Source organism: Mesitornis unicolor, unplaced genomic scaffold (assembly GCF_000695765.1).
Source record: "Mesitornis unicolor isolate BGI_N332 unplaced genomic scaffold, ASM69576v1 scaffold54015, whole genome shotgun sequence".
Taxonomy (NCBI): Eukaryota; Metazoa; Chordata; class Aves; order Mesitornithiformes; family Mesitornithidae; genus Mesitornis; species Mesitornis unicolor.
In genome coordinates this window covers 6,081-21,499 of record NW_010184522.1, presented here as the reverse complement: position 1 = coordinate 21,499, position 15,419 = coordinate 6,081, and the positions used below count along the sequence as shown (strand labels likewise).

The 15,419-nt window shown below is 42.5% G+C and overlaps 1 protein-coding gene across 1 annotated transcript; it reads left to right on the top strand.

The window, feature by feature from the left end:
- Positions 1-1,662: 1,662 nt before the first annotated feature.
- On the top strand, positions 1,663-11,830 carry ZNF423 (zinc finger protein 423; the record flags this gene model as incomplete). The annotated part of the gene is made up of 2 exons (XM_010184475.1): positions 1,663-4,907; positions 11,746-11,830. Coding segments are annotated over exons 1-2 (3,235 nt in total), but the record flags the coding sequence as incomplete, so codon positions are not given.
- Positions 11,831-15,419: the final 3,589 nt, after the last annotated feature.

The following is a 15,419-nucleotide window of genomic DNA, read 5'->3' as shown; positions in this document are numbered from 1 at the left end:
CGGTTCATGGTGGGGGGAATGGAGCCTGAGAAAAGTTTACGTCAAAATCAGGGGCTCGGCACCTGTGTTTAGGTTTGGGCTCTGTCAGGTGTGGAGGAGTCAGTTGAGCACAAAAACCTTGAGCATCATAGAAGCGCGGGTGCTTGCTGGGACCCGCGGTGCGTTTCGGGAGTGGGAGAAAGTGTGTGCTCTGTGTCCGGCGTCGCTCTGGAGCAGGAGGTTTCGTTAACTGAGGGAGCAGAGCTCCCTGGGGAGCTCAGGGCGAGGGGAGCAGGCGTCCAACCCGTGCTTCCTGGAAAACATGCAGCCCCTTCATCCTGGAAAAGTTGTTTGGTGTGTGATTATTTGCTTTGGTTTGTCCAGGGTAGCTCTGCTTTCTTTTTCCAGGGACGAACAGGAAGGTCTTTGCCAAAGCGAAGGGTGCCACAGGGGCCAGCCTCTCCCGGTGGCGATATCCTTGTTAGCTGGGCTGTTCTCTGAGAGCTTCTCCACGTACGTGTGCTCTTCTCCGCCTGGCGACTTGGAGTTGGCAGGCACGAGGAGTGCGCGTGTGGCAGCCTGCACACACAGTCGGGGATTTTTTTATTGGTTGGTTTTAGTAAGAGCTGAAGCAGGAACATTAAATGTTTTATAAGGACAATGTATGTGAAGAACCGGTTCCTTTTTTGAATCTCCAAGTGTATATGTGGTCAGCGCTTTCCCTCGTTTTCATGAATTTTTTTTCTGTTTAATTCCATGGTTGAGTTTTATATCAGACTGGTGGCATTTTTGCTTCACTCAACATCTCCGCATTTATTGGAATTAGGATATTTGAACTCTCTCTCTTCTGTTTCTTGTTAACAGTTCTGTTTATGAAAGCTGCCAATATTTTATGTATTTTTCCTAAAGTGACTGTTTTGCTGCTGGAGTTGGTGCTGTGTTTCTTTATGGTAATCCCAAATTATAAAATATTTTCCAAAGTCTCATACTGAGCAAAGGAAATAGTTATTAAAACAGAGGCTGGACCATTACTGGTTTATGCTGAAGTTGATTTTTTGTGATGTCTTGTGATCTCCAATGGTGATTTTCTGGGCTTTCTTAATTTGTTTGGTTTTGCAAAGCAACATGACTGTTCATGAATGAATGTGGTAATGGTGCAGATCTCTCCTCTGAGTTCATTGAGCTGTCTCAAATCTGATGCTTTTATTTCACCTCGACATTCAACACTGCTTTTGAGCAATCTTTCATTCTGTTGCAGTTTTCAGACAACTGAAGGATTTTGTTTAACAGAGACATTACTTAAAATCACCTTGATGTAGCATTTAAAAAGACCCACAAAATCACAGGTGATCACTTAGCGCTGTAGCTTTTTGAAGTGTTTGTATTGCTTCATTGCACATTGTGTTTTGCTTGCTTTATTCATTGTTTATTGCTTTGCAGTACAGTGAGCAGGTGTTAAACCTGCTAAAAGAAAAATGCTTTTTATTAATACTATATGTTGGCATATTTGTGAATTATGTGTACAAATATATTTTTATCTCCCTTTCTCAAACCTCCTTTGAAATTCAAGAGAGATTTTTTTTTCAGTTGATTTTTTTTTAATGCTGTAGTAGCAGAAGCCCATAGTGTTGTTGAGAGCTTTGTCCTTATTTCACAGATGCACTGGGAATTGTTTTTAATCTCCTTTCTGCTTTCCCATTACAGATGGTGATGACGACCCACAACTCTCCTGGGTGGCTTCATCTCCCTCCAGCAAAGATGTTGCATCACCCACTCAGATGATAGGAGATGGGTGTGATCTCGGCATCGGGGAGGAGGAAGGGGGGACTGGCCTGCCGTATCCCTGTCAGTTTTGTGAGAAGTCCTTCATTCGCCTGAGCTACCTTAAAAGGCACGAGCAGATCCACAGTGACAAACTACCTTTCAAATGCACCTACTGTAGCCGGCTTTTTAAGCACAAGAGAAGTAGGGATCGCCACATAAAGCTTCACACGGGGGATAAAAAGTACCACTGCCACGAATGCGAGGCTGCGTTCTCTCGCAGCGACCACCTCAAAATTCACCTGAAAACCCACAGCTCCAGCAAACCGTTCAAGTGTACTGTGTGTAAACGGGGTTTTTCATCTACCAGCTCGTTGCAGAGTCACATGCAAGCTCATAAAAAGAACAAGGAACATATGGCAAAGACAGAGAAAGAGGTGAAGAAGGATGATTTTATGTGTGATTACTGTGAAGAGACATTCAGTCAGACTGAAGATTTGGAGAAGCACGTAATGACACGCCACCCACAGCTTTCCGAGAAGGCAGATTTGCAGTGTATTCATTGCCCTGAAGTATTTGCAGATGAAAACTCGCTGCTCTCACACATTCATCAAGCCCATGCCAACAAAAAACACAAGTGCCCTATGTGCCCGGAGCAGTTTTCTTCAGTGGAGGAAGTCTACTGCCACTTGGACAGCCACAGACAACCTGACTCCAGCAATCACAGCATCAGCCCTGACCCAGTCTTGGGGAGCGTGGCATCCATGAGCAGCGCAACGCCTGACTCCAGTGCGTCGGTGGAACGAGGTTCCACCCCAGATTCCACCTTAAAGCCTGTGAGAGGACAAAAAAAAATAAGGTCTGTGGACAGAGAGGAAGGCCAGAACTGGTCTAAAGTTACTTACAGCTGCCCGTACTGCTCAAAGCGTGACTTCAACAGCCTGGCTGTTCTGGAGATCCACCTGAAGACCATTCACGCAGACAAACCTCAGCAAAGCCACACGTGCCAGATCTGCCTTGATTCCATGCCTACACTGTACAACTTGAATGAACATGTGAGAAAGGTGCACAAAAACCACGCTTATCCCATGATGCAGTTTAGCAATATTTCAGCCTTTCACTGTAACTACTGCCCAGAGATGTTTGCCGATATCAATAGCTTACAAGAGCACATCCGTATTACTCACTGCGGCCCAAACACTACCCCTCAAGATGGCAACAATGCTTTCTTCTGTAACCAGTGCTCCATGGGCTTTCTGACCGAAGCAACCTTGACTGAGCACATTCAGCAGACTCACTGCAATGTAGGAAATTCAAAATTGGATTCCCCTGTCATTCAGCCAACACAGTCTTTTATGGAAGTTTATTCATGCCCTTATTGCACAAACTCCCCCATTTTTGGCTCCATCCTGAAGCTTACAAAGCATATTAAAGAAAACCACAAGAACATTCCTCTGGCACACAATAAGAAGTCAAAAGCAGAGCAGAGTCCAGTTTCTTCTGATGTTGAAGTCTCTTCCCCTAAAAGGCAACGGCTTTCTGCTAGTGTAAACTCAGTGTCTAATGGTGAATACCCGTGTAATCAGTGTGATCTAAAGTTCTCAAATTTTGAAAGTTTTCAAACCCATTTGAAGTTGCATTTGGAGTTGCTGCTGAGGAAACAGTCTTGCCCTCAGTGTAAAGAAGACTTTGATTCCCAGGAGTCTCTTCTGCAACATCTCACCATACATTACATGACAACTTCAACTCATTATGTATGTGAGAGTTGTGACAAACAGTTTTCTTCGGTGGATGATTTGCAGAAGCATTTGTTGGACATGCATACTTTTGTGTTGTATCACTGTACCCTTTGCCAAGAAGTTTTTGATTCCAAGGTATCCATCCAAGTGCATCTGGCAGTCAAGCACAGCAATGAAAAGAAGATGTACCGTTGCACAGCCTGTAACTGGGATTTTAGGAAGGAGGTGGATCTCCAGATCCATGTGAAGCATAGTCACTTGGGGAATCCGTCCAAGTCTCACAAATGCATCTTCTGTGGTGAGACATTCAGCACAGAGGTAGAACTGCAGTGCCATATCACAACCCACAGCAAAAAATACAACTGCAAGTTTTGTAGCAAAGCTTTCCATGCCATCATCTTGCTTGAGAAGCACTTGCGGGAGAAACACTGTGTTTTTGATGCTAGCGCTGAGAATGGTACAGCTAATGGCATGACCCCAACAAGTAAGAAGACGGAAGGGGCAGATATCCAGAACATGTTAATGAAGAACCCAGACACTTCCAACAGCCACGAAGCCAGTGAGGACGATGTAGATGCTTCTGAGCCCATGTATGGCTGTGACATTTGTGGGGCTGCCTACACTATGGAGGTCCTCTTGCAGAACCATCGTTTGAGAGATCATAACATCAGGCCTGGGGAGGATGATTGTTCTAGGAAGAAAGCAGAATTCATCAAAGGCAGCCACAAATGTAATATCTGCTCAAGGACCTTTTTCTCAGAAAATGGCCTAAGAGAGCACATGCAGACCCATCGAGGCCCAGCTAAGCACTACATGTGCCCCATCTGTGGGGAGCGCTTCCCATCGCTCCTGACCCTGACGGAGCACAAAGTCACTCACAGCAAGAGTTTGGATACGGGGACGTGTCGGATCTGCAAAATGCCACTGCAAAGTGAGGAGGAATTTATCGAGCACTGCCAGATGCATCCAGATCTCAGAAACTCCCTCACTGGGTTTCGCTGTGTTGTCTGCATGCAGACCGTCACCTCTACCCTTGAGCTGAAAATTCATGGGACGTTCCATATGCAGAAACTGGCGGGAAACTCTGCAACCTCATCACCCAACGGCCAGGCCTTGCAAAAACTCTACAAGTGTGCGTTGTGCTTGAAGGAGTTCCGGAATAAGCAGGACTTGGTTAAGTTGGATGTGAACGGCCTTCCCTATGGCCTGTGTGCTGGATGCATGACCCGGAGCACCAATGGACAGTCTTCGGGCTTGACCCCGCAGGAGGTGAATGAGAGACCCTGTGGCAGTCTGAGGTGTCCCGAGTGTAGTGTCAAATTTGAAAGCGCTGAAGACCTAGAGAGCCACATTCAGGTGGACCACCGAGACCTGACACCTGAGACTAGTGGCCAAAGGAAAGGTACTCAGACGTCCCCTGTTCCCAGAGTAAGTACAGCTGAACTTTCAGATGTCTGAGGGATAAAATGTAGACCTTCAGTGTGACTGAGAACTGATCTGATGCTCTTTTTTTTTCAAAATTGTCCTTTATAAAATTACTTGTGCAGCTAAAAAACCCAACAAACCAGAAGGAAAGGCAGAGTAATGCACATAGAAAAATAACGTGTTGCTCAGTCTTGCAGGCTCCTTGATTCCTAGTGGCAGTGCATCAGATTTTTTCTCATAAAACTGCCCTAAATTTACCAATAGAGAGTCGAAACACTTGAATGGTGGAGATTGAGTTTGTCCATGAATTCTGATGCTACTGAACTGGCAGATCTGGCAAAGCTGGGGCATTTCCACGAAAAGAGGACATTCTGAGTATCCAAACAAAAAAAAAATCCTGATGTGTTATACTCGAGGAATGAGATTTTTTTCTTCACAAGGAACTAAACATGCAGGAGGATAAAGGAAAAATGTAGTGAATTTCACCCTACCCCCCAAATTCTCACCTAAAGCAGATTTCTGTGCTGAAGAGCTTGTCCTTACGGATGTTTGTCAGAGTGGACGTTGTGAGGCTACTCGGATGTTTGTGTGCATAGGCGTGTGCCCATGCATGTGTGTGTGTGTGATTTTAAATGCAAAAAAAAGGATCTGCTTCATGGACCTCTGATAGGAGAAGTAAGTCTGGAAATTGTTGTCTAATGCAGGTTACATGTAAGCGTGCTCGCTAATGTTCGCAGATAGCCTGCTTTCCCATTTCTTAGCTTACAAGATACCTGGGAGCATGCAGATCCAAGAAAGGTTTCAGAAGCCTACTCAGGAGATTAATATCATTTGCAGTTTATAGTCTTTTAAAATTATTTGTTGACATTTTGGTTCAAGAATGGGCCAAGTCAGTCCTTCCTCTGTCAGGAACAGATGGAATGAGAAGTAGATTTTGGAAATCTTCTCGGGAGACCAGCAGCAGACACATCTGAGTATTGATATCATCTGACATTTTTAATTAAACATGATGGGGTGAGATTTTCAAAAGTATCTAAGGAAATTAGGCACCCAACTCCTAATGAATAATTCCAGCCGTAGATGCCTGTTTATGTCAATCTGCTAATTAAAGCACCCACAAACACATCTTCCCGCATTAAAAGAACCTGGAAATATCATTCAACTACAATACCAGAGGCGCAGTAAGAAAGAGAAGACCCTAAGTACATCCTGAGGATGCAGGCTGAGGTGCCTCCAACAGTCCTGTTGCAGACCATGTCCCCAGCGGGACTTTTAGCTCTGGCTCAGGCCAGGCTGGCCTCAACGCCCCATTCCAGGCTTCTCACCGAACCCCATGGAAGGTTGTTTTTTTTTTCTCCTTTCTTCTTTTCTAGTAAAACAACAGGATATTGTCACCTCTGGGCATGGTGACTGTGTGACAGCCTCCAGGCACATACACCTAATTCTGCAGAAGAATAAGGAATGGAAATATCCCTCCTTCAGTGTGATACCTTCTGAGAGCTCAGCTGGGACTCTGGCTAGGTCATTCTCCTTCCTCCTCCTCATGTCTTTATGTCCTTTTAAATTCCTTAAAACACCTCTGTTCTCTTAACACAGGACTAGTTCTGTCTTCCTCTGGCTGTGCCGATAGCCTGAAGTAGTGCCTTTTCTTCCCGTCGACTGTCAGAAGCAGAATACATTGCCATTTTTCTGCTCTGATTTCTTGCTTTAACTCTTTATTTTCAGTGAGAGCTTCCATACTTGTTCTCTCAGGGGAGAGTTTTAAGTTCTTCACTAAGGTAAATGCTTTGAGTTTCATCCCATGAGAGCAGGTCTTAGTTCCTTTGTAGAAGATAATGAAAAATCAGCATTTGTGACGATGGCAAATGGTAACTTCAACAGGTGTCTATGGCCTGCACATATGCTAATATCGGAGACCTTTGTGGTATGCATCCCAGGAATAGATATATTGTTATTAGGAATAATTCATTATCTTACCCTTCATTACAGGTACAAGACCTGAATTCTGATACCGGTTCACGTAGAAACTGTTGGTGTTTCACTGAGGTTTCTCCAGGCAATGAGTGCCCTTTGTGTCTGCCTAGCACAGGGCTTTTCAAAGAATTACTCTCTCTTTTAAATGGTGATAAATCCCTGTATTTCAAGCACAGCGTTTACTTAACTTCATTGGCTTCATAGCAAAGCTAAGCAAGTTGAACATGATCTCTCTTGTCATCTTGCCAGCATGCTGCGCACAGGTAAAATACCATTTTACTAGAGCAGTCTTAAGTGCCAGTGCATGTAGAGTAATCTGCAGATGCCCGGACAAAAGCTGCTTCGCTCCAGTTCTTGAGGACTTGTGTATTTCTTTTTTAAACACTGTATTGCTTTCTCTTTTTTAAACATGAAAGCAGTTGAAGATTAGGACAAGGTACAGTAAGAAATAAGGTACGGAGAGATTAGATTTTAAGTAGTGGGCATGTATTTCACAGTAAGTAAGAATTTGCAGAAATCCAAGCAAATGGAAAATATGATGATGACATACAAAATACATAACTTCTTTCTATGTCAGAAATCGCTCCACCAGCAGTTATTCTTCTTGAATTGGAGACCGTGGAATCTTAGAGGAATTTCAGAAAATAACTTAAATGATGATTTAACCCCAAAGTGAAAGAAAGGAGGAAATTAAATATTAGCTCTTGATCAATAAGAAGTGAAAATATTTGGAAGGAGAAGAAAGAGCAGGGGAAGAAAATAATTCCTTTTTACTGTGTGTATTTATGTTTGTGTGTGTATGTACATGGATATAGCACCACAAAGGGAATAGGAATGTTTTTTCATATTTTGTTTGCATTTTTTACAGTTGAATTTTTGGAAGTTTTGTTCTGAAAATCAGTTGGAAGGAAAATCAGTTAGATGAGGATCAAAAAGCACTAAGAATTGCTTGGCAGTTTTAGTGTTGTTTTTTTTTTTATATCCATAAGAATGAAAGAGAAAGCACATAACCCTGGTTCTGTCTTCCTCACTTACATTCTAGCATGACAATCAACCAGGAAGAAATATCTATGAATAGATACAGAAGCACACCTGTGTTTCCAGGATGTCTAAGTAGGATCCAGTCATGATGGTCAACAAAGATAGATTTCCAGGCAGACAAAGTTTTTGCCTCCTGTAGATGGAAACATCTGCATCAGAGGATTTGTATGAGGAGATTTTCAGTCAAGTCATTGGTCTTCTACATGGAACATCACTAAGAGGAATAAACAATATGGCTTTTTAGTAAAAGGTTGCTCTAACATCAGTTTGTGTTTGATTCTTCTAATTCTACATGAGCTATTCTATTTGGAGAGGACTAAAAGGGTTTTTTTTTAGATGAGCATCACAAGTGGAGGTACTATTCCACATGTATAGCTTGAGACCTGTTTTTATTCTATTATGATCACATCAGAGGTAATGCTTTCATTTTTCTGAACGTAGTTCTGTGCATAGGAGCTGTAGTTTTGAATACATTTTATTAATTTCTTTTAACATGTCTTCTGGAGGAATGTGCATGTCTTGAGAAACCACGAGTAGTTGTTTAGCACTGAGATTTCTCATTGCCTCTTGTAATACTGGAAACAGTCACATTTCAGGCTGCTCTTTCTGTTACAACAAATTTATCCTTATTTTGTGTCATAGTTATAATGAACAACACTTGTTTAACATTGACAGCGGCAAATGCTTAGTCTTCAATGCCATTGCCATCTTGAATGGTGGTACTATATTTATCCCACCTAGGTTATTTGGACTGAAGACACAAAGGAGATGGCATGGGAAGTCGAAAGAATGAACCCTATTGTGCTCCTTGTCTCAGTTCCTTTGCTCCTGCACACTTTCTTGGACTCAATTCCTTCTCTTTGTTCTCCCTCGCACCCCTTCTCTTCCCTTGTAAATCCACTTGAATGGAGGAATATTTTCTTTGTAGAACAGGAAACCATTTCCAGATTTAAAGGAGGACAGTCTGGAAAACCCATGGGAACAATAGTTACTTCAGAAAAGAAACCAGAACCCTCTGTTGTTAATACTACTACTTTGTGCCAAGATTAGAATTAAATATCTTGACTTAATGGGGATGAAGCTCTCAGCTGAAGGCCTGCTCGTCTGGTCTCTTACGTCACGTGGATGCCGTCACCTTGACTCTGTTGGCTCCTCAGAGGCTGCGCACCTTTGTCGTCACCACACGTCAAGACGAAACTTTAAAGAGAGATAGCTGACCCATTATTAATATTTGTGAAGCCATGGTACGCACAAAAACATAGCAGAAGATCATATTTGGTACAAATACCACAACCTGGCAACTAGTGCTCTTCATTTACTGAGAATGGAAGTCTTGGTTTTGTGACATTCTTTTAAAGAGAATTATTACTGAGCCAAAAAATGAACTCTTCCCTCTCTTGCATGTCCACTTGGGTGTTGATCAAGCTATAGTTATTTTGTGGCCTGTGTGAAGCCGTTTATTAACCTCACTCCATATCGAGCAGGGTGCCCTATCACAAGAGCCATTCCGTCAGTTAAGTGGCTCTTTTGCACATGTGTGTCTCAGCTGAGGCTAGAGATCATTCTCAGAGGAAGCCCGAAATCTGCCATCTTTTCTGAGGGGTGGCCATGCCAATGAGTGTTTTGTAAGTTTGTGAAATGGTGTGGAGGAATTTGTACTGGGTCTGTGGACAAACAAAGACATCCTGTCTCCAGATCCGTTAGTGAGTAGCTTTCAGAAGCACTGAAATGAATTAAAAAAGGAATAATTTGTCTGTGTTTAATATAACTTTAAAGGTTTGAAAGAGATTTGAGCTGAAATACTGTCCTTCTCGGCTAGTTCCTTAGGGAACCTTCACAACAGAGATAAGTGTTGGACAAGGCACAGAACTTAGTCAGCTTTGAAGTTTAAAGAAGAGGAAGGTTTCAAGTTTTAAATGTGGCCACATGAATCATTCAGCGCCAAATCTCATTTTTCTCTTCCCAGGTTTTTTGTGTTTTATTTTGGTTCATTTCTAAAGAAAGGAGCCCTCAGCATGTGTATGGCAGTGTGTTTGAGAGGACATGTGTACATGTGTGTGCTGTGCTCGGCTGCCGGAATAGATTCCCAAGAAAGAGTGCTGCAGAAATCCAGCTGCTTTTCCATTAGCAGCCTAGGTTTCCGAGCAGACTCCAGGAGGACACTTTCCTGAGCTGACCAGGGACAACTTGCTAATCCAAACTATGGCCTCCTCCGTGGCTGGCTGTGTCAGGTTTTGGCCAATAGAGCAGAGCCTTCTTCCTATCATCACATTAATCGCCCGTTGTTATTTTAGCCTCAAAAGCCCTGCCCGCGTGCAAACAACACACTGCGTACAGGATTCATGGAATACGCCTCACATCCATAGCCTGGCGCATTTGTTGTTATGGTATTGCAGCACGTTCATTAACCTCCAGCAGGCTAACGTGTTGCCATTGATGGCATAGGAAGTAGTTAAGAAGCCCTTGGCAGCACCTAATTTGTTCTTTCCTCGGCAGGTGCTCGAGGCAATTGGATCCCATGCGCAGAGGGGGTGACAGCAACTCCTCTGTTTAACTCAAAACTTCTGACTTACTACAGCTGTCCTAAAAATGAGATTCTGCATCTAAGTGTGGGGTGGAGGCTGGAAGAAAAATAACGTGCATCTAAAAGTGCACAAAAAATACCCATAAAATATTTTGCTTCAAAAAAGTCGAGGGTGTTGTTTCCTGAGCTGAGTTTCTCAGTGCTCAGGTCTTGGGGTTCTCATCTGTCCCCTGGCTGAGTGAACTGGTGGTGAGCACAGAGGTTTCCCGTAGGTCCTGCTGCCATCTGCTCCAGCCGTAAGGATACGGACTGCACACTCATGCACATGGCTGGTGGCGAGTGGTGCAGTAGAGTTATTCTCTAGGAAGAAGTAGGCGCAAAAGGCCCAATTTTTCTAAATTGCATGTCAAAAGATTTCTGTTTAAATAGCATATTCCCATGCAGTAAATGAGCATGCACATTAGACCAAAGCAGCGTACTCCTGCTTTGGGAAACAAGAGTTTTTGCAAGTGTACAAAAGCTTAGCATTAGTGTATTTTTTTTCCAAACTTGTATGTCTAACTTGTCAGCATGCATTTTAATTTCTACAAATGATTTCTTGGATTTTTTCCTGTCATGTTGCACAAGTACACGCACCACTGTCAATCTGAGTGCAAACCCCATTTTCCCTGTTTGAGTAAATGGTTCATGTAATTGCCTCTTCACACTGTCTCCTGACTTCTGCAGCTAAACCTCCCTGGTAGGACTTTGAGACAGAAAAAATACACAACAGATTGTACTAGGAAATGATTCTTTGCCATAATGCAGTTTTTCCAGGTTTTCTGACAGGAGACCGTTACAAAATGTGTTTTTTCCTTTTGTCCTTTACTTCCCTAACTATTGGTGTTTTGCCTGCTGTATTTTAAGTTTAACTAAAGATGGATTTTTCTGAGAAGGTTGATCTTTTTCTGAAAGCAGAGTTACCTTTCAATGTCTTTTATTTCACTCTGCAGGAATTTTTACTGTGATGGGTTAAATACTTGAGCAATCTGATTATGGCTCGAGTACTCACTCAAGTTCTCAAGTACTATAATTTGAAATTTTAAAGTTGAAATCCAAAATTCTCCAAAAGCAGGCTGTTAATTAGAGATTGTATTTATGGTACCAGAAAAGCCCAGCCCAACTTGGTGTCTTGTTAGGGATGTATAAGCAGAAAAGGCCTCAGTGGAGGAAAGTTGAAGCACGTAACTTGCTGTATTCATGATCACACTTGCCGTATGCTACAGTGCAGTTTTCTCTAATCTCTTTTTGGTTATTAAACAGAAAAAGACCTATCAGTGCATCAAGTGCCAGATGACCTTTGAGAATGAGAGAGAGATACAAATCCATGTCGCTAACCATATGATTGGTAAGACGTTCTTTAAACTAGGCCACTCATCGGCTGCTTGTTTTTTGGTACTCTTTGAAATTCACTATTCTGATAACTTGTTAATATTCATGCTGTAATTTATTTTTTTTATCTTTCAAGGAAAATGATTTTGATGTAATGATTCTTCACTTCAAAGCTTTTTAAATATGTGGTTATAAAAGTGTTACTGCTGAGCTTTTTTCCGTATCCTTTTGAGTCCTCATGTAGCATTTTCATTTATATTAAAAATCAAACTTTTGACAGTATCTTCCATTTGATAGCATAAATTTCTCTCTATCCATGTAAAAAGTACTTGCCAGTTGTCAACCACTTAGGAGCAATTATGTTTCAATTGTGTATGTCATGACATTGAATAGATTTAACTGCTAGCATTTTCCCAGCTAAGTGTGGTGAATTCCTGAGGAACATTGTCTAAACAAAACACCTACAGAGTTATTTCGGCGAGGTTTTTTTTCTTCTTTTTCCAACAATTCTGGACTTCAGAAAGTTCAACTTTTCAGACATACAAGTGTTTTAAAAATCAGTGCTTGCTGCTTTCTATGGTGGGTTTGTCACAAGTGTTAGTAGTAAAGTGATACTATAATCTGATGGGTTGTGTTTCTACTGCAGCTGCATGACTGCTTTTCAGATGAATGCAAAGAAATGTTTTTCCTGTCTGTGCAGATGTTATAAATATATGCGTTGGCCCAAGAGGTCAGTTTATTTTGATGCATAGACCACAAAGGAGTTACTTACACATGCCACTGTAGGCATGTGTTGGATGAGACCACCCTTCAAGGACCCTGCAGCACACTCTGTGTGTCTTGTATGTTCACATGCAGCATTTCTCTCCATGATCATAACGGTTTTCCTTCAATAATTTTACATTTAGGAAACTGTTTTCCCATCAATACGTGTATGTAACTCCTATTATCTTTGAAGTTAATTAAGCATAAATACCAGAGAGAGAAGAGAGAAATACGGACTGACACAGTCTTTGCACCCCCACCCCCAAATGAAAAAATATACATGTCAGTCACAGTAATTTTCATCCAAGAGCCAGGCAGGAGTTTGAAGTCAATGTCAAGCAGGTTAAGATGAAGATATCTAAAAATGTTTGCTTTTGTAGCAGGTGTTAATGTAATCTCTTGTTTGCAAGCTTGAAGAGTGAGATCCTTGTTAATTGGACTATAGTGATTTCATACAGCTCCCCCCTAGGTTTTTTTTAAGAAGCCTGAAAGAAAGAAGTCCTTAGGCAAGCTCAGCACTTGTTTCAACTCAATTTGTGATTCAGTGCCTAATAAATGATTCCTAAATACAAAGGTCGTGAAGTACTGAGTTAAGGTTCTGCTTGATTCAAGACAGGAATTAATTTTCCTTTTTGGAAATATGTAATGTCTTCATTTTCCAGTAACTGATGTATGTATATTTATGTGTATCCCCAAATTACTGCTGTCTGGAATAATACCCATTGATATGTGTGACATTACAAGGTTCACTATTAGTGCTATTGGAAGACAACAGTGGTAGAAGATACAGGAGGCTGAGAAAAGTGTGGTGCTCCTGTTTGTGAAAACTGCACTTGTTGTTTCCTTGAAGCTGTACATATGTTTTTATATATATTTGGAAGAAGGCTATAAAAATATAAAGGTGCGTATGGACTCAGGTCTGTACACCTAGGACATTGTAAATGGCAGGACATGGTAAGAAAATATGTGATTATGCCATTGTGGAGTTATGTCTTTGCATCACTTTGCTGAGATGTGGACTGAGAACGTTCATTAAGTTCAATGAAAGAGTGAAGTAGAGAAACCTTTAATAAGGAGCCAAGCTTCCTCCCACTCGGGGCATCTCAAACAGTTCACAAGGCACTTGGGCCCCCTCTTCTTCAGAACACATGACTGCCTCCGAGAAAGCGTTGTCAGTCAGTCTGCTGTTGGTCTTTGCTCTTTTCTGGGGAATACTGAAGGAGAAAGAAGAGACTACACGTCACCATTTCTCCAGCAATAAATGTTGCACAGATTTTTGGTGCTAATTTGCATCGTGTTGAGTCAGTACTAGTAAGGGAAGTGATGGGTTGGCTCTTGGGCTTGCTGCTGTGCCTTTTGTTCAAAGCCCAAGAGCCCCGATCCCTTACAAGGCCATAGGAAAGGCTGGCACGGGCCTCCTTACCACTCAGGCTGGTTTGTCGCTGGGAAAATAAGGGGTGTGGGAATTTCCCTTCTTTGTGTTAGACCAAGTCTAGCCAGATGGGCAGTGAGGGACAGAAGGTAATATAGCTGTTTCTGCAGCCCAGATCAGTATCACGGGGGTTATTGTCATCGTGGTCAATTTAAGATCTGCAGATGAGGATTTGTTTGTACTTAGGGTCGGACTCATCTCAGTGAACTTGTATCTGTCTAAAATTAAGGTGTCTGGTTTAATATAGTCATTGAGGTGCCATCTGGGGAAAATGAATGATTGATACCAATCTAAGATAGGAGTTTGAGTAGGATAAGCATTTCCAGGGAGAGATTTTTATCTCTCTCTTGAATTTGAAGTGAGCCAAGACAATGAAGTTAGCCTTGACATGTAATTTTTAGGTAAAAAAACCCCTTGGCTTTGATAATCCAAGACCTCTCAGCAGCACTTTCTTCTCATACTTTGAGAAACACAAAATCAATAGTTGAGATATCCTAAGCACTTGCTTACAGTTTTATTCTGCTCAAGTGACTGTCAACAAAGGAATCCCTGCTCTGTAGCAGTGACACTGCTCAAGTACCAGCGTCTGTAATATGATTAAAGAATTCAGTTATTTCTTAGATCACAGTATCAAAAAGTGCATCCAGTTAAGTTGGCTGTGCCTCCCTCTTCAACCTCTTGGCTTCTCAGTCTGGAGTCGGAGGCCCTGCTCATAATTCATGGAGGTAGGAGGTTTATTTTTTTCAGAGCAGTATGCAGGGAATTTCCAGTGCTACTCCCACACACCACTTTGAAAAATTACCCTTCTGCACTCTAGCCTTTCATATCCTGTGCACAAACGCAGAGGCACATTGGGTCCTGCGCAGGGTCCCCGGGGAAGGTGCAGACTGGGTATGTCCCCAGAGGAGGTAAATGGAGATGCTTTGTTTCGCTTTACCCTGGGGCCTTTAGGAGGGCCGTAAGCAGCAGAACAGGCCTCCTCAGCGGTGGTTTGCCAGGAAGGGATCTGGCTAGAAATGTTTTCAGCCAGCAGGGGTTCAAGGTGGATTTTTTAGAGAGTAGAGGTCTTTGAAACCTCACACTGATTGGGGCTCCTTTGAAACATTCCCATGCCCACAGAAAGGGGATCCCCCTTTGAAAAACATTGAGGCCCTTGGGAGTCCACCTGGGACTATATCAAAAACTTTCAGTAGTTCTTGCTGCCTCTGTATGTGCTTACCTCCTGTCGCGGTGACCTGGCACTATTTAAAGCTTCTCTCCGTTATCCTGTGTAACCTCATCTGGGTGTTCCTGCTCCGGCAGGGGGATTGGACTGGATGAGCTTTTGAGGTCCTTTCCAATCCCTAACGTTCTGTGATTCTGTGATCTCCCACCTCGCGCCGCCTCTGATGTGCAGGCTCTGTTCGAT